This window comes from Gallinula chloropus (genome assembly GCF_964237585.1).
Source record: "Gallinula chloropus genome assembly, chromosome: 5".
Lineage (NCBI taxonomy): Eukaryota > Metazoa > Chordata > Aves > Gruiformes > Rallidae > Gallinula > Gallinula chloropus.
The window spans coordinates 64,072,840-64,092,746 of record NC_140090.1 but is presented as its reverse complement, the minus strand read 5'-3'; the positions used below and the strand labels follow the sequence as shown (position 1 = coordinate 64,092,746).

Sequence of the window (19,907 nt, the reverse complement as noted above, 5' to 3'; positions counted from 1 at the left end):
GAAAGTTACAAACCAGAAGTCTAAAATCAGTGACAGACTTTGATTTTTCAGGCCAAATTGGTGCCTTTGTTTTGATAGCATCTACCTTAGAAATATGGCTAAAAAATGTCCTGTAATACTGCACACAGGCTCTTAATGTACCTTGATCTTTCGCAGAACACTGGGGCACTTAAAATTAATGGGTGGAAACATTAACATAAATGAGAAACAATGTAACTAAGAAACCCAAACAACAACAAAAAAGAGTGACTACATAAAAAATGTTGTGGCATTTCAAGTAGGGTGGAATGTTTTCACCAGTGTGGGACCATTTTCTGACTTTGTGGCTGCTTAATAGGAAGCTTTACATTGATTCTTTCACAGGAAAAATTATGTTTGTAAAAAGACAAACTGTAACATCTTTTCCTGGGACTGATCACAGAGAAGAGAGAGACGTTCTGTAGTTTCTTGGTATCTTGACTGGTGCTCATGTCACGTCCTTTCAATTCAGGGATCTCTAAACAGCTTAAAAACTAGCAATTTTTCCGTCAGTTATCAGAACACTTTAAATCATCAAGCAATTAACACAGAAAAATGTGACAGAGGTAGGGGAACTTTTTTGTCATTGCAGCTTAGTCTGGTCAGGTTGTGTTGTGCTGTGTTCAGATGGCAACTGGATGTGGGCATTGACATTTCAGGCTAAATTCAGAAGGAATTCAAAGCAAGGCCACAGTGACCTGCAGAAATTATTTCTATGTTCTTTTCTTTTGCTATGTGCCTTTTACCACTGTCATGTCCCACTTTTATCCATATGAAACTATCACCCTTCTATTTTTAAATTGCTTCTGAATTTGATCTAGACCCTTTCCCTCTAAAAGACACGTTCATGGCTGTGCACTTCAGCTGCTGAATTTGAGCTTGTTCACAGCAGACCCACTGACACGCAGACCTTGTTTCTGCACCTGACACATTAGCATATGGTAAGTCTAATAGCAGAGTTACAGCGAGGCAGCTTTGGAGCTGACAGGCTGCTAACTTTTTAAGCTGCCTCTCAGCTGCAACTGAGAACATGACTGCTTTTAGTTGTTTTTCAGGGCAAAGGAGTTAATTTGCAATCCTGCTGTGGTTTCAGCAAACCTCTTTGACATGACCCCAAATGAATTAGAAAGAATGAATTCTTAACTGTCTTCTGTTAGCTACAGGTGAGAGGAGGCAAGGACGATCTGATCCCTTCCCCTCATGTCCTCAGGGCAAGAACGACAGTTTGAGTCCCCTGTTAGATGCCCTCCATCAACCTGCCTTGCCTCAGTTCTGTGATGAGTTTTCCACTGTGGAGTGTTTGTTGTGTGGACGTGTGAGCCCAGCCCGAAGGCTGGCACACACAGCAGCTACACACGCTTGGGGCTGGCACAGCCCCTCTAACTGCAGGAGGAGGAGGAATGGGATGTCAGAAAAATGTGCCTCTTAAAATGTCATGCACCATTTTAGCTCTCACCTTTTCCTAACATGTCTGTTGCATCACTTGAGGCACAAGGCGAACAAACAGTACAAAGGAAGAGCAGTGGCCAACATCACCTCTGAATTAGGCCCCTTGTGCTTAGCACTGTTCAAGGACACTAAAAACTTTTTAAAAATAAAACCCAAGAGGGAATTTCTGCCAGAGTAGTAATGTTTAGATGAAATCAAATGTGCCTACAAAGCACTTAACTGAAACAAAAATACAGACCTTATGAAGACTAAAAATTTCCCTTCATATTTAGAAAATGTATCTAAATAAAAAGATTATAGGTTGGTTCTTCCTTGGCACATGTTGTATTTAAATTATGACATATGTGATGGGAGAAAATGACCAGTGTGAACTGGGAATGCTCTCTCTGGTTCCCCTTTCTTTGAGGAAAGTGTAAGACACCGTAACAAGTGCCATGTCAGTACCTGCTCAGAGACAGAACAAAGCCTCTGAGATATGGAGTCTCTAACTCAACTTATTTCCTAGCCTGGCACACAATGTTTCCATCACATTTCCTCCTGCTCCAAGTTAGACCCAATGTAATAGATTGTTCCAGATATTCCTATTCAAAAGTACCTCCTGGCAGGAAATCAGTGCCCCATTTTGCAAATTAAAAAAAGAAAGAAAAAGGCAAACTAAGCATTTTCTCAGAATCACAGAATAGTTTGGGTTTGAAAGGACCTTAAAGATCATCTAGTTCCAACTCCCCTGCCGTGGACATCCAGCACTAGTACCCAAAGCCCCATCCAGCCTGGTCCTGAACACTGCCAGGGAGGGAGCATTCACAGCTTCTCTGGGCAACCGGTTCCAGGGCCTCACTACCTTCACAGGGAATAATTTCTTCCTAATATCTAATCTAAAATTCGCCTGCTTCAGTTTAAGGCCATTACCCCTTGTCCACTCACTCCATGCCCTTGTAAACAATGCCTCTCTGTCTCTCCTGCAGGCCCCTTTAGGTACTGGAAGGCTGCAATCAGATCTCTCCAGAGCCTTCTCTTCTCTAGGCTGAACAAGCCCTGCTCTCTCATCCTGTCTTCATAGGACAGGTGCTGCAGCCCTCTGATCATTTTTGTGGCCTTGTATGACTGTATGCTTATGTCTCTCTTACCCACTCTAAATCCACTTTTTGCATCAACCATCCTATCACCTGCCTTCTGAGCCAGGCTACCGAAGACAAATTTAAGGTGGATGAATGGTCATTTATCTGCAAGAACGAAGTCTCAGTGGGTAAGTGAACTGACCTATTCATAAGACTTAAAAAAGAAGAAAATGTTGTAGATATGATGCCAGGTATCAGCAATGGAGCCATAATATGTTTTGGTAGTCTTACCCTGCTGAAAGTAGGCTGAGACAACTGTTAAATATTGTACAACATCGGAGTAGCTCAAAGATCTACAGTAGTTTGGCTACAGGTTGTTGGAGTCCGTATAGTACAGTAGACTGTAAGTGTCCTTTCCCTCCTGCTAGAAAGTCTTGCTCCAGTTCCTTGTTTCAGGTCTTTGACCATATGGCTCTTTTGAAAAGTCACGAAAACATCATCATTCAGCTGTGAAACTTACACCACTGTTATTCTGTAGGGAAAGTAGGTTTGTTCAGCTGATCTCTGAACCACTTGTTCTTCCATAAACAGTGCAGACAAAGTAAATATTAAGCAACATTTATTGAAACTATCATAGCTTTTTTACAGTGTTTCTTTGGTAACAGATTGGCGTTGGTTATTGCCATTCAAGCTGATCGAATTATACTGGCACTGAAGCACAGAAACCCACGTAGTCAAAGGAAACTCGTGTTCTCTTAAATTTAAGTGGACTATTATGGCTGTAGGGATGATGCACAGTGAAAGCAGAATTGTCTCAAAACTAGGGGCACATCCCACTGAATGGTTTCTAAGCATCGCCTTGCCCCATCAAGAAAAGATTGGTAGTAGGAGTTTCAAGTGGGAGTTTCCACCCTTGTTATTACTTGCATTGTAAGGGCTACACACTGAGTGTGGTAACATTGTTCAGGGAAAGATCTTCAGGAGTATAATTACTCTTTCAAATTCATATGGATAAAGAAAGGAAATGATCCTAAGAACAGAAGACCTCAAAGACCCACAAAAGCCAGGGGAATATCTCTGTTGACTTAGCTGAGAACCTATCATTAGAAATGTCAGCTGGAGAGTCATGGCAGGGACCTTCTATATTTATATGGTAACAAGTTATTCATCACTTCACACTAGTTTGATGTGCTTACACTGGAGTAGGTCTCATGTTTTTCAGAAAATCAGTTTAATTAGGCACAGTTGCTTTTAATCAACGTTGCATCCAGCTCTAATAGGTTTCTACAGTTTAAACAAAATAGAGATTACTGCCTTACTTTGATAAAAATGGTAGAAAAAAAGGTTTACTAAATTCAACAAACTGATGTAAAATAAAAAAAAGGCATCTGAGTCTAGGAAGCTCCCTGCCTTGGACAGAATGATGTTTACCTTCAAGAAGGATTTATTTGCCTTCATTTTTTATATGACTATCATAAAACATTGAGGGCAGAAGTGTGAGCCTGGGATGCAGTTACAAAAGCTATAGTGTGCTATAGACTATATTATGTATTTTTAAAGCTCTACATGCCATTTAAAAGCAGAGAGGACCAAAACAAATGCTATATTACCTCCAAAGCTTATAACAAAGGACAATGGAAGTAGGGCATACTAGAAGAGATGTTACATACCAGTGAGTCTGAACTAGACCTTTTGGTTTGGAACAAGAGCAATGACAGAAGGCATAGGCATGCTCCTGTGCACAGCATCTTTTTATAGAGATTTGACAATAGTCAAGAATACGTTCAGACTTGTGAAGCTTTAGGATGTAGCATATGAATCAGCAACCTTGCTTTTTGGATGAACAGATAATGAATCATCACTTCTCTTCCTCCATCTGTACTTACGTTGTGTTACATAAAAGGGCCAGGTATACTGTTTTACCTTCTGATATTATACCTGCAAGGCATTCATAACCTGATTTTGGAGCTAGCAACCTTGATAAGAAGGTGTCAGTTCGAAACCAGAGACATTCCATTGGCCAACACCCCATCCTGCTTTCAACATTGCTGTGCTATGACTAACAGAGAAGTTTCTCCTTAAATACCTTCTTCATGGGCTATTCAAATAACGACTGTATGAATTACAAATATGGCTATTATCTGGGGAAGCCAAAGGTGTAATGCATGATGGCAGTAATTAGGCAGATACACCATTTCTATACTACCATTTTTATACAGAGCTAGAATTGATTTTCTCCTGTGGTCCCAAAGCCAGAATCACAACTCCCTCACAGCCAGGTGATGTGGCCAGGCACTCACTGGCTCAGGAGAAAGTCCGCTCTGTCCTGTCAATGGGCTGCAAACTGCCTTTACTGGAATCTGTCTCTCTCAGCCTCTACTGTTAGAGCTACACTGCTTTGCATACAAAAATATACAGCAGAGAAATAGATAGGCATAATAAAAGGGATCAGGAAGTTTAGGATGGGTTTTCCCTAATCCAGGAGAAGGACAAGACTGCCATGTCACCATGCCACGTGTTATTTTGTGTCCCATCTCATTCTTTGGGAAGAGGTCCCTTGCTAAAGGCAAAGAGAAAGATTTTTTTTTGAGTTGTTATTGTTGTTTTGAAATGTTATGCATCCCAGAATCACTATGATTAACATTTATTCCTATAAACACACCGATTTTGTAACAAAGAAAAATTTCTAACTAGCCTTGGTTAATAGATGCTTTTGCCTTTTTATGACTCTAGGAATAAAAACATAACTCCTTTTCCTCTCCAACACAGTTAGTGCTTTCTCCTTCAGAGAAAAACCCTCAAATAACTCCTCATGTGCTTAAATAGTACATTATAACCAGTAACTGTGTATCAGTGTCACCGAGGTGAGATCTACACTTCTGCAGCAGAGTGCAAGTTAGAAGAAATCAGTGTATGAGCTGTGTTTTGCTCAATGAACAAAATCCATCCAGTTCCTTGGTTCACATAAAGTGGCTAAAAAGAACTGTCCAGGAAGGATGTGTGGTTTTGGTTAGCATTTGAGGGACCTGAAGTGGTTTGAAGTAGATTTTTGTTGGTGTGGTATAGGAACAGCATGGTGAAAGAACAGCTGTGATTTTTTGTGTCAGATGCCTCTTTAATGGGCTTCTGAAAGAAAAAATGAAAGGTTGCCAGCCTGAATGTTTAAGTGAGATGGGGTAAAGTAGGAATGAAAATCTTAGTGGCTTTTGCTAAGCTAACAGGGCAATAAGTCCTGGGTAGCAGATAAAGGGAGATAAAGTGTGGTGAACCAGTTTAGTAGACTTGGAACCAGAAGGGATGAGAAGGTGAAATAGAGATCAACAGCATGAGAAATCATAAAATCAAAATGAATTAGAAGAAAATATAGAAAGATGGAAGCAGCAACACATATGGAAACAGAGATGTAGAAAATGTTAAGCTGTAGTGTCAGAGCAAAAGCCTCTAAAGAGGTTTGAAGTTGGCCTATCCACAACAGCAGGCAAAGCAAATGGTTTATGTATCAGCATTTTTGGGATTTTTCTTTTTTTTTAGTTTTACGTATAAGTATGAGCAGGTGTCATTTGGAAATGGAGGCATATGTTAAATCAAAAGTCCTGAAGGCCTGAGAGAAAGGTTGAATAGCCTGTTTACAGAAATGATATATCCCTTCCACAGATGACTGTAATAATATATGAGAGAGAGAATGATTTCTAAAACTGCCAGATTTGGACCAGAAAGTGGTAAAAAAAGAATCCCCTAACCCACAAATGTAACTTATTGTATGCCAAAATTCAGATGAGATAACTGCTCTTTCCCAAACAAACCAAACAACCCTGAGGAAAGTGCACACATTTCTATGTACCAACCTGTACAGAGGCTTTGCCACAGCAAACAAAGAAGTTCTGCTTGTGTTCAGCTGAGAGAACACCATGGATCTTGTTTAAAAACCTGATATAAATGCCAAGGGAAGCCATTATTCCCCTCCATGGGGTATTTGTGAGGTTGTATCTGGGGAACTGTGGCCAGTTGGGGTCCTTCAATAACAGCTTCACAGACAAACTGGAATGAAGCCAGCGGAGGGTCACCAAACCAGTTAGGGGACTGAAAAGTGCAGCACACAGTGAAGGTGAGGGAGCTGAGTTTGCTTAACTTGCAGAAGAAAAGGTTTAGTCACTGTGGGTCAGAGCGCAGCCTCCCACTGCTGAAAGGAGTAGGGAGAAAATGGAGCCTGACTTTCCCCTGAGATGAACTACGAAGGAAAGGAAGCAGCAGTCATGTGCTGCAGCACAGGAATTCCAGATAGATAGATGGAAAAAATTACAAGACTGGTTAAGCAATTGCACAGGTTGCCTGGAGAAGCTGTGGACTCTCTGTCCTTGGAGGTATTAAAAGCTCAGCTGGACAAGCAACCTGAGCAGCCAGATCTAACTTTGCAGCTAGGCCTGTTTTGAGGAGGAGACTGGATTAGATGACCTCAAAAGGTCCCTTGTAACCTCCGTTATTCTATGACTGTAATTCTCCAGAGAAGCTTGCAAGATTTTTCTCACCGATTAAATCAATTCTTAAGATTGCAGAACTTACTGTAAGCATTATTGCACATGTGGAGCAAGCAGATTTTGACAGTAAACTCTATGTGTTCTGGGAAGCAGCATCCAAGAATAACCCAAAGAATCCATTTTATTGCAAATATTTAGGTCACAGCTCTTTCCGCACCCAGAGACCCTAACTGCTTCCCCTCCCATTGTGGGATGCAACCAGACTGGTGCTGTCACAGCACTTGGATTTAAAAGCTTCATTCTTTCCAGCAAATCTAAAAATGGAATGAATTTCTGCATGAAATCTTACCCCTGTGAAATTTGGGAAATATATGTTGTGCATCCAAAAATGACACCTAGGAAACTGATTTTATGGCTGAAGTGATTAGAAATTAGACTAAATCTGAAAGAGAAAAGGTTCATTCATCCCTTAGACCTATGCCATAGGGGACCTTTTTCCCCCCACATAGCCAATCCAAGATAAACTTGACACAGAATTTGACTCTGCTAATTTCCAAGCCCTGTTCTTCCCTTGTGATTCAAGACAAAAAGAACCCTGTTAAGAGAACCTAAAATATAGGGATGGATCATGTCTCTTGGGTGGTGGAACAAGAAAAGTAGCATTATTCATACCCTTTAAAGGCTTCTAAACATTCTGAGTGAATGTATTGCAGAAGTTGGCTGGGCCACTCTCAGGCAGTGCTCACTCAGGACAAAGATTTTCATTCAACATAAGCTTTATGGGAATAGTAATCATATTGAAAAATCATGTGGCTCCTGCAAGGCTGTAAGGAATTGTTCATGCGTGGATAAAGAAATTGCATTTTTGCTTTAAAGATTGCAAAGAAGGAGAATACTCCCATGTAGCTGACAGAAGCATCTACCCAAACAACATTTGCTCGGTCACACAGAATTACAAATAAACCCAATTGCACAAAGCAGCATTTCACTTACTATTTTCTTTGGAAAGGGGTACTAATCAGCAGAAGTAATTCCTCCACCTGGGCCTAGGAAAAAGAACAGAGAATAAACAGTGATTATCTATACACAGGTTAAAAAACCACAAACACCCCCCCCCCCCAAAAAAAAACAAAAAGAGAAATGTAGTTTCAAAAAATACTGAAATACTGCATTTTTCCAAATGTCTAGGAAGACCTTCACATTATCAAGACCAGGTCTGCAATCATAAGCCGAATTTATACTCATGTATAAAACATACATATGTTTTGTTTCTGCACTCTTGTAAGTTCTTCATTGCAAGTTCAGATTATTCCAAGAAGAAACACCTACATTTATCTTCTTCCTTCTTTCACTTTTACTTTCCCTTTTTATTCTAAGTAGCAGCAATTCATATGTAGCATGGCATTGGCTTATTGCGTCTGGTGCTTACTACATACAACCATAGCAATTATACTTTTAAAAGGCTGAATTGTGCATAAAAGCTGTTTAAGGGAACCTTGCTCAAAATATCCTGAATTTAATATAATCATGTTACCCAAAACATTTGAGCAGCCTGGGATACATTTTGTTGCTTTTTCTCTGTCAGTTGTTTCACAAAGCAAAGCGCTTCTCTTGCTCTATGCATTTCCAAAGTGATGACTCATCTATCATTGACTAATCTGTCATTAATCAGTCTTAATAAGATTAGACATTTAAATCAATTTCTAGCTTCTAGTTCAGTCCAACGCTTTCAGTTTCTAGGAATTTAAATACCTTAAATTTAAATGCCTTTGAATGTAACCTTACAAAGTTCTGAGACCCTGTACTGGCAAGAACTTTGACTACTGACTTAAAAAGAACCAGACCTAACCCCCCTGCCAGTGCTTAAAGAATTAGGCCTGCATTCTACCTGGTGAGACTGATTATCCTTTTAAGTGCTGTAAGAGAGCATAAACCCCATCTTTGCACAATGTCTTGGTGAGTTTGGCTGCATGCTGCTTGCCCCTTTCTCCAGGGAATGGGTGTATTCTGCCAGGCAGATCTGCAAAAAGGCCGGATTTCTGCAAGCAAGCTGCAGCTGGGTAGGAAACAAACTTACTGTCTTGTCAAAGTCTGAGTTTTCTAACATTGTCTAGCAATAGCTAGAGAAATTAAGCATTTCTGAAAAATTACTGTTTGCATCCCCTTGTTTATGTAATTTTTCCTTTTAAAAATACTTCTTTATTTTAACATCTCCTTTCAAAATTTAAAGTTTATTCCAAAAGCAGCATATTCCAAACAAACATGGTTTAGCAGCAATTTCATCCAGGACGATACCAACAAAAGATGCTCTCTGAGTCTCCCAAAGCAAGCAGCAGCAGCATGATAAAGAGGAGTTTTGTGGGCACTGGAATACTTTTTTCCCAGACTTTCTGCAATTTGTCTGTTAACACGTCATCACAAGCTACTGATCCCAAAGGCTGGAGTATGTCGGCCAGTATGGCTGGTTGAACCATGAGGAATGGGGTAATACAAATTCTAAAAAGATTAAAAACTTATTTATTCCTCATATGGACTGTGACTGTCCTGAAGAAATCCCTAAAACAACAACACAGTTTCCCAGGACAAGTTTCCTTAGTATATATTCATAAGCATAAGGAATTTTCAAAGTTCACCAAAGGGCTCTGAGAAGCAAGTAAAGAAAATAACCATTCTATTAAGACTAAATAAGGCTTCTGCTCACTTGTATACCATTGGATTTAAATTTTTATACACTCCCAGGCTCAACTACTTTTAGACCACACTAGCCTTGCTATGTACCTGAATAATTACTAGTTGCATCACAGTTACATCCATAGAAACTGCTGTCCGACTTTGTAGATAATACACATCTACAGAGATTAGTCTTAGTAGCAGAGAGCTAATATTGAACAGAAGAGCTCAATGCAACAGCAACAAAAACAAAAGGCTGTTGTAAACCTTATGTGACAGCACTGTCCCCTGACCTAATGGGTTATGTCAGCCTATTATCACAAATGTTCTTTCATTAAAGCTTCGCTGCATTTGAAGGTGTTGAGTGATGCAACAAGAACCAAATAAGTGCCAGACAAAAGAAGGTGGATGTTTTCTAGTCACCCTGATATTTGCCCTTGGCTTAGCAATTGATTTTAGTCTCAAGCCCAAAATCAAATCCAAAACTTCCCTGTTAAATTGCATGCTATAACTGCATTGATCTAGCATTGCTCTCTCACCCTGCAAACAGCATTTTTTCAAGGGATGCATTACTATGCAAGTGAAATGGAGATTTACATTTTTTCTCTCTGGAACTCCTTTCCTATAAATGTGGTCATGACTTAACTTTGCTCAGAGGAAATGCTTCCTTATCTTTGCTTCAAAAGGCTTCAATTAAATGCCAAAAGCCGTTCAACTCTTTCTGTGTCCTCAGCTGCAACATATCTTGCTTTCTTCCCTCCCGGAGCTGTGGAGGAGGACAGCAGAGAAGCACAGTGACCTGAAAGTAATAAAGTCAGAGCAAACCACAAAAACCTTGTTTAATTACTCAATTTCAGAACGCAGACTGAAAAAAAAAAGCAGCTCTTTCATTTTACTCCGTCATAAAATAACCAGAGCCAACAAACAAATGACCAAAGCTGCCCGTTGCTGCCCGATAGCTGACAGAAACGCACAGTCACTCATTATCTGCTCACAGAGCTGCTGATTGAAAAGTGTTGGTTGGTTCAGACAGGTGAAGAACAGCGAGACCCGGAGGGCCGTCTGCATATAAAAGCATTCACTGTGGAGCTAATACCATATATTTGTCTTTGAACGGAACAGTGTGAACCCAATTGCCTGCTTGTCACCGAGCAACCTCAGTGGACTCCCTGCAAAGTGAGCCTGTGCCTTATATTGCCTCTGGATCATCCAGGCTGCAAACTTAAAGGGACAAATTTAAAGTTTACTGCAACCATGGTGACAATAGTGAAATTGTATTTACTATAACTAAATTGTTGCAATTAGCTTCTTCCATTTAAAGTGCAATGCATTCAAAAAAAAGACAAAGAACCAGTCTAGGTGGTTAGTCTGGGTTTCCTTGTTACAGAAACAGCTGGAGGTACAGCTCCCTATGATGGAGCCTGATTTTATAATCAACCCTGTCTCTTCCAGGAATGTCTTTCTGCCATTGCTTCTATGTGCACCTACAAATATCAGGAAACTGATATGCCATAAGAGTGCTGTCAAATGCACAGTAAGACAATGATTTTTTTTTCCTCTGGTGTTCCCATTTTAGCAGTCCTATTTGAAAGTTAAGACAGAGAGATCTATATTCTAAGCTGCCAAACCAAAATAACTGGAAACCTGAGTCCTCTATAAAAAGCACAGCTGGGGAACCATCATTGACAGTGCAAACTGGTGTGCTACCTCAGATAACCCTGTTGGATTGCCTCGATGAAGAGGTGTCTCCTCAGATGAGGAAAGAGTTACCCTGGCTCTGCACAACGCGCTCTGCTTGTATTGGCAACCGGAAACTGGGACACCAGTCCATGACCATGAACACGCTCCAGGTTAGCAAGTAGGAACGAAGTTGCTGTATCCAGTCCATATTTACTGACTTGGGCAATGATCTGTCCACGAAAAGCTCTGTACTTCACCACTGGTTTTTTTTGGTAAGCATATCACCTTAAATAATCTTTCTTGATGTTTTGTAAGTTGGGCAAAACAGACATTTTAACACAACAGGAACAAAATGTTTTACAGACACAAACAGTGCCATGAGCTACATAGTAGCAGAAACGTGTGCAGGAAAGCCTTGAGGTGATTCCTTTTGTGAAGGCTTCAAGCATGGAATAAAGTAATTCCCCAGGTCTTATCTAATGCCTATGCATAGGTAGAGAGAGCAGCCCCAGCTACTGTATGTGTTTGTGGGTAACTAAGCAAAGTGGTGCTGTGGGGGATGCTGTGTGGGCAAAGATTCAAGTGGCACAGGCCTGTAAAACTTCTCCAGAGTTATTCACTGGGTTTTTTTGAATAATGTGATAAAGAGCACATGGTATGTGCTAACCATGTGCCCAGTCCTCCCTGATGCTGGTGGGGCCCTGCTGACTGCTGTTAAGCAGACAGCTGGGATAGACAGTATTTGTGGCTCCTCCTAAAGTGAGATACATCTCTTGCAAATAGCGAGGCTTCCAGAGCACAGGTGGTTTCCTAACACTTTCCCTAGGCAAACAATGAAAAAATATCATTTACCTTTGAGACGGAGCTGGCAGTCACCAAGGGGTAGAAAAGATGGAGAAGGAAGAGAAGAGGAAGAGGATGCAACTCGAGAAGCAGAGGACCAGGGAAGGTCGTCATGAATAACTGGCACCAGGGAACAGAGCAGTACTTTCCAAAACCTTGTCTTCATTGCCAGTTAGTGCTTCAGGCTTCATCTCTGTGACACAGCGTCACATACTGGCACAAAGGGCAGGAACTTCAGTCACCAAGGGTCCAAGCTAAGAAACTGAAGTCTTACTGTCCTATGAATACACTCATTATATGTACAGAGACAGCGTACTGATCTGTGTGCCATGAGTCAGTCAGCAGCACTCTGCCCTCTCCTCTAGCTCTTTCAGGACTGTTGCTCACACACAGCAGTGTGCTTTTACATTTTTTTGCTCACAAACCAAGAAGAGGAAAATAATTTGCATGAACCTGTATCATCTCCTCATCACTGTAAGCCCCCTTTACTTCATGTGGATAAAGCACTAGACTTCCTGCTGTTCATTTCTCAGTGGTCTCATCTACTGGTAAAAACTATGAACCCAGAAAATTACAGTTCACAGACTCCATATCACATCGCATAGGGTGACCACAGGTCATCTACTGACCTCTGGAAAGAGTACTAACTTGGGGATGCACCTTTTCTGGAGACTCAGCCTGCAGAAGACTGCATGCTACCACAGGTGGGCTGTCCACCCCTCCAGCATCTGCAAGACTTGTCATTCTTGCAGATCCTGCACGTGGGGCCTTCTGAGAGGCAGGATGCAAGCAGTAACATGGCATTGCTATGCCTAACGCTTTGGGGGCTGCATTCTACTGATTTTTTCCCTTTTGCAGTAGAAACAGGCAATAGATACAACACAGGAACTATAGCAGAACCTGTCATATCCTCAGACAGTGCACAGATCACCATGTGTGGGAGGTGAAAAGCCATTGGCATTGTTCAAATTATGTCCAAAAGTACTTTTTCATTGAGGACAAGGACAGTTTTATTCCAGGATGACAGATTTCTGGCCCCAGCAACATTATCATACAAAGCAGGGCTCTAGCTGCTTTTCAACGCACTGACAGTCTATAATTTCAACTGGCTTGCTTTTGTTCTGCTAGGTAACATCCTTTAGCGGTGACTTGAAGAAGCCCTACTTTGACATGTGAAACAATATCCCCTTCACATGGAAATTCCATGTAGCAAATGCCTTTTGGCTTTCCGGGTGCAGGTGTTTGAACAAGCCCATATTGAAACTCCAGCTTTTCTGAAGGAGGGTAAGAGGGCAAAGTGCAGTTTTGGAGCAGGCTACTGCAGTGCTGCAGCTCCCTGCTCCCCTCTGGCCCAGGTCAGCTTGCCTGACTCCTGCCAGGGAGGGGTCCACTCGGCTACCCCTTGCACCAAGACTGGAGAACCCTGGCAATAGGAAGAGTAAGTGTACTTGGCCAAAGAAGGCAACGCAGTAGGGCACTGAGCCTTAGGGAAGAAAAGACAAAAAAAACCCCAAACAAACAAAAAAAGGGAAATATAAAGGAGGAAAAACAGGAGGGAGAAAAAAAGGGACAAAAGAAAAAAAGGCAAAAAGGAGAGAAAAGAGCCTGGACAAGGGAACTGAAAATGCAAACCACAGCAAAATGGGGAAAAAAATCAGGGAAAAAAGGTGGAAAGAAGGGTGGAAAAGGTGTGGGGGGTGGGAAGCAGAGAGGAAAGGGAAGGGAAAAAGAAGGACAAAGAAAAGGGCCAGAAGAAAAGCGGCCGCGGGTGTCCTTGCGGGGCGGCACACGGCGCTCCGCAGCCCGGCCAGCCGCCGGGGCACGGGCGACACACGTGGAGCGGGAGCAGCCGCCCCCCCCCGCCGCGAGGCCGCCGGCACGCACGTACAGCCCCCCCAGGCCGGGTCCGGGCCGCACCCCCGCCGGGCCGGGGCCGCCCCTTGGCCGCCCGCCGCGGGAACGGCCCCATAAAGGCGGCGGCGGCGCGGGCGAGTCGCGAAGCGGCCCCGGGAGCAGCAGGCGGGCGCGGTGCCCCATGCACTGCAGCAGGTAAGCGCCGCCCGCCCCGGCGCAGCGCTCGAGTCCGCGCGTTTGCTCCGGTTCCCCAGGGTGCGGGGAAACCGCGGCCGGCGGGCTGCAGCCTTCGGGCAGCAACCCTCGCACCGCTCCCCTCCTTCGCGTTCCCAGGCCCTGCACCCCGTCCCTTCGCAGTGCTGGACCCACCACATCTAGTGCTGGCACTTGGCTTGGCTCTGCTAGCAGCCCGCCGTTGGCAGGCTGGGGTGGTGGGACGTGTGTGGTCGGTTGCGTTTTGTTCTTTGCTGCTTGATGTTGGGATTTTTCCCCCCTCACCCCTTTTTTTGTGCTGCAGAAGCTTAGGAGCAGATACCCCAGCAGCTGGTTATGAAAGATGCAGAGAGAGTATTTCTGAAGCCTGACTTCTTTTCCTATTAAAGCAAAGCAAAACTTGATTAATCTGATGCTGGTACTCTCCCCATCCTACTTTTTATGGCAAATGTTGCCACAATAAAAAAAAAACAGTGCAAGAAGAATTAAGAGACTGATGCAGATCCGGCTTTTTTTGGCAGGGTTCTGGAATACCAGTGAGAACCCTGGGAAGGAGAAAGCCATTTATTTAAGTGACAAAGCAAATGCTCAGGCTTCCAGTGACTCAACAGAAATTGATGCTTCCAGCAAGGACTGCACCCTTTTTAGAAGGGGCGTGCTATGGATGAAGCCCCTTTTTACAAATATTTCAGCTGACTGGCTTTGAAGGGGTCATGTTCTTGCAAAGCAATTCTCATTTTCATCAGCTAAGGGGGAGGGTTATGAGTAAATATTTGCCAATAAAGCTATAGCATTCTTACTGAATACTTGCAGTTGGGTATTGGCACGGACTTTGGGAATTATAAAAAGGTGGTTTAAGACCAGATCTTGAAGCACAATGAGGTGAAAAAATAAAGTGTATCTTTCCTCCCATCGTTTTTTCCCTCCTATTCACTCTGTAGTCAATGCTAACAGTGCAGAAGAGCTCGTGTTGCCCAGACCCGGGCTGATACTTTCCAAAGGTGCTTTAGCATTTTTATTCATCTGAATTAACCAAAAGCAGAGAGCGTAACAAATGCATTTAGGGTTGTTCAGAGCCACAGCGTGATGGCTTTGCATCAGGGTGCATAGCCTCCAGCCTCCCATTTGGTGCTCTGATGGCATAGGTGACTTGCTTAATATAGTGCTGTCTCAGCTCAGAACTGAAGCAGCTGATCCAGCTTGCTGGAATTTTAAGACCTGGCTCTGAGACTAAAAGGGAAGCTGAAGTGCATGAGCACTTCCACTGTAACTGGATCTATTTTACGGGTTACTAGAATGTTCTTTGCTGTATTTCCAAGGAAATATTTTCAATCAGCTGTCACTAATTTGGAAAAAGACTGTTTCAATTGAAGTTCAGGATTAGCAAGAAGTGGCTGAATAGTCTCACCCAAGTTCCCTAGCTTGAACTGTAAATTTTAATTTAGGCTGCATTATTTAAAACTATGCAAAGACAAGGCCATGAATCATTAAGATGGCAGATGAAGCAAATATGCATTCTTAAGAAGCTTCTTACCCAGTGTAACAAACAATAACGTCCTGTCTTTCTGCTCCTTTCAGAATGATACAGATCTTGGACCCGAGACCCTTACCAAGCTCCATCATGCCTGTGGATGTGGCCATGAGAATTTGCTTAGCCCATTCTCCACCACTGAAGAGTTTTCTCAGCCCCCTTGAGGACTGTCAAAGAAACAACTTTGTGAACAGATTCAAGCCTCTCAGACCGTGTCTTCATGTGAAGCGTGACTCCGAAGCTCAGAAAAGTGACTGGAACCACTCAGCATCCCGAACCAAGAAGCGAGTTGTGTTTGCGGACTCGAAGGGCTTGTCCCTGACAGCGATACACACCTTCTCTGAGTTCCAGGAGCACCCTGGGTGGGATCTTCAGTTTGACCTCTTGGGCCTTGAAAACATAACATCTAGCTTAAAGCTACATGAGGAGAAAAACTTGATTCTGGGTTTCCCTCGGCCCTCAGCTGACTACCTGGACTTCAGGAACCGCCTGCAGAAGAACTTGGTCTGCCTGGAGAACTGTACACTGCAAGAGAAGGTGCTGTCAGGCACTGTGAAAGTAAAAAACGTAAGCTTCGAGAAAAAGGTTCAGGTTCGAATTACCTTTGATACGTGGAAGACCTACAAAGACGTTGAATGTGTATACATGAACAATGTTTACAGTGATTCTGAAAATGACACCTTCTCATTTACTGTTGACTTGCCTCCTGCCATTTCTTCTGAAGAGAAGATAGAGTTTTGCATTTCTTATCAAAGTGGAGAACATACCTTCTGGGACAATAATGAGGGTCAGAATTATGAGATTCTCCATGCAGAGTGGAAGTCCGATGGTGTTCAGATACCATCTGCCAAGAAAGACTGTGTAGATCTTCAGACTCCAAGGAGAGGACAAGAGAGAGAGCCTGATCAGCTAGGCAGTCCGAGGCTGTCCAGTGGTCTCTTTCCCCAGTGGCAGAGCTTGGGTCAGATTGAAAATTCATCACCATATTGGTGACGGATACTAGCGAGGAAGCACTCTTCCGTTCGGCAGCAAGACAGCGTTAGCTTTCTGGTTCACATACTACGTGACGAAACCACTTGGCAGGTTTTGTTGGCTGGCTGAACAAATCCAAATTCACTAGTCTGTGGGACTTGTTCAACTTGTTAAACCATATTATGCTACTGAAGTTCTTAGCCAAAACTTATCCTTGGAAAGAAAGAAAACCAAGATAAACTCACGCTTATGCTACCAACTCCAGAAACAGCATGCCCGTATCTGAAGTATATGCTGCTTGCTTTCTGCTGTAGACTCCCCTGAGTCACTAGGAGAGAGACTTTTGTGAAGAAGTATGGAAAGTGACAGTATCTTAGCGAGCTGTAGTAACTGCAAGTCTGAGAGTATGTGTGTGTGGAGAGGGGCGTTACATGAACAGAGCATGACAATGCATTTTGCACCTAGTAGGAGTGCAGTAGAGATGAGATGGTGCTGTCAGAACAGAGGCTTGCTATGACCCTCTCTGTGCTTGTAGCAGAGGCAGGTAGTAATGCATGGCTAGGTTTTGTGGCTTCAATACAGGTTAAGAAGATTGGATAGGACAATGGAGAAGTAGAAGTGAAGGAGATAGGCTGTGCTGTCTAACTTGGAGATGTACAGTGTTTCAATTTCTTCTTTCCAAAGCTGGTCTTCTAAATCCCAGAGAAAATTCAGTGGGATAAAGGAGAACACAGAAAATGGTGCTGAGTGGTGGAAGTGGCTGCTGCTTTGGGTAGAAAGACATCTCTGTTCTTGTTGGCTTTGCAAATAATAAGTGTTTTGTATTTGAGAACAAATCTAACCTTGACTTCATCATCCTACTCCCTTGGGAGGCAGATGGTTGCCTCCTAATGTTAAGAGAAAAATGTGCCTTTTAAAAGAAACTTAAGATGAACCTTCATGCCAAAAACAGGGTTAGGTGACAAAACAGACCCAAGTGATCTGTAAACTTCCTAGTCTGTAGCTGCATTAGAGGATTTGACTCACCACCTCCTCTAGTCTTACAGCATCTGATAGTTGAGTACCCTGCTCATATTGCAAAGTTAGCTATGACTTTTCACAGGTGTGTAACATAGACGAGGTCCTTCATATTGAAGACAGTGAATTAGCTACACTTTGTGAAAGCTAATTTCTTTAAAAGAGCAGGGTTGCTACTAGTTTTTTCTAGACTGAATATGTAAGCTTGCACATAAATAGAAAAAACTGCTTGGTTTTATTGTACCTCATTTTTTGAAGATTTTTTTTTTTAGATTTCATTCAACTAATGTATTTTTTATATCTGTATGCTCATAAGTTGGCTTTCTGAGCTCTCAAACTGTAAAGGTGATCTGTGTTTCATGTGAGACTTGTGAGAAATTGTCCAGTACACATCAGTGGGTGTGAACACCAGCACACCTTTCAGCTGGACAGATATGGTGTTAATAAATCACGTTTTTGCTCATTGCTAAGAAGTGTAATATCCTGAGTCTGAAGCTACTTGCAATGCAGTGAGACGGTAGATACTAAGGTAAAATAAGCTTCTTCCACTAATTGCACTTTTTCCCTACATAACCCTTGCTGTTATGTGTAAACTAGCTATTTTAAGAATAAATTGTATTTTGATACACCTGGTTCTTACTGTGTCAGTTCAATCTGTCTGTTTTTTCAGGTTCTTTAAAGAACTTCAGCTGTGATATAAGGTACAACTAGTTCTGTGCCAAGCGATGTTGCTAAAACTGGCTATGGCAGGGTATCAGGTCAGCAGCTGGCATTGCCCTGAAGATGAAATCCAAGCTCTTCACTAAATGAGAGATCCTCAAAGGTATTTGCCTTAATGATGCAACTTAAAAAACCCCAAAGAACCCAACGTTACAACCCTGTATCTCAGCAAATTTAACTGGAGTATTTTGGTTTGACAGATTCTGTCAGGGATCTTGCTGTGCCGTGGGCGAGTTTGTCTGGCAGGAGTCTCTTCTTAATCTGAGGGCCAGACGTACCTGCCGAGCTATAGCATATGTGATGCTTGCATCTAGATAGCAGCACTTAATGTCTTCTGGCTCGCATTCACCTGGTACTTAGCTCATTACTGTGACTCCTGTGGCTATATTCCTGTTTGGGGCACTGGGAGGTTGGGTTTTCTCCTCTTACACCCAGGAACCTGAACAAGAAGTCTAGTTTTAATTACAAAAGAAGCAATTAGCAAAAGACTACATGGTGCTAACAGCACCTTAGGGAGATGAACTCAGAGCTTCCACACTGCAAAACCTGTGATACATGCAGAACCCTCCTTTGCACAGTGCTGTTTACCAGCCTCAAGCTCCAAGTACTGTGTTGTGTCTTACTGAGCAGGAGTGCTTATGATATAAACTGCACCACCAGCTCCCTGCTCTAGGAAAGTTATGCATCTCTCTTCAGTTTGGTTGTTTTTTATGTGGCTTGAAGGCTCCTCTGACTTCATGTGGGACTTTGCCTCAGCAAATGAGATGTAAGGTTAGCAGGTAGAGCAGAAACTTCATTGCATAAGGAAAAACAGCATTTTTTATCTGACAGTCAAGTTTTGTGACCAGCTATCAGAACTGAAAACACTTGTTCTCTTGACAGAGGTATAAATCACTTAAAAACACCAGCAGACAGGGTCCTTTGACCAACCTTTGGATTTAAGCCAGATTCTTTGCAAAGATGCCTTGCAAAATCTAATTTGCCTGGTGGAGAGGTAATGCAGTGCTGAAGTCTCTCCCAGCAGCTCCAAAGCTGTCCTTCAGTCAACAGAGTAAAGGACTTCTCCTTTTTCTGATCCCTACCAAAAGAAAGCAGTTTCACTCCTTCCTCTTCCAGAACAGAGCTTGTGTTTAACACTACAACTTGAATCCATCAAAAAGGTAACAGGCTCTGCAAGGAACACAATAGTGACACTAAGGTGTTTGGTACTAACTCAAAAAAAAGTTAGCCTTACAGTCCTTACCAGCCACTGACAAAAACAGTGTGACCCCTGGAAAACTGTCTTAGCCCAGGAGATTCAAACATGCATCTTAGATGCTGCTCTTTGAGACGCGTCCTGTTGGAAAACTGAAGGTACAAAGCAGATGCAGTCTTTGAAACAGATCTTGCAAAGCTATGGGATCATCT

The 19,907-nt window shown here is 42.6% G+C and overlaps 1 protein-coding gene across 1 annotated transcript; it reads left to right on the top strand.

Moving 5' to 3' along the window:
- Positions 1-14,205: 14,205 nt before the first annotated feature.
- PPP1R3C (protein phosphatase 1 regulatory subunit 3C) lies at positions 14,206-18,415 on the top strand. Its single transcript, XM_084264505.1, has 2 exons — positions 14,206-14,242; positions 15,839-18,415. Exons 1-2 carry the CDS (start codon positions 14,229-14,231, stop codon positions 16,782-16,784), a joined length of 960 nt encoding a protein of 319 aa, XP_084120631.1. The 5' UTR covers positions 14,206-14,228; the 3' UTR covers positions 16,785-18,415.
- The last annotated feature ends 1,492 nt before the right edge of the window (positions 18,416-19,907 follow it).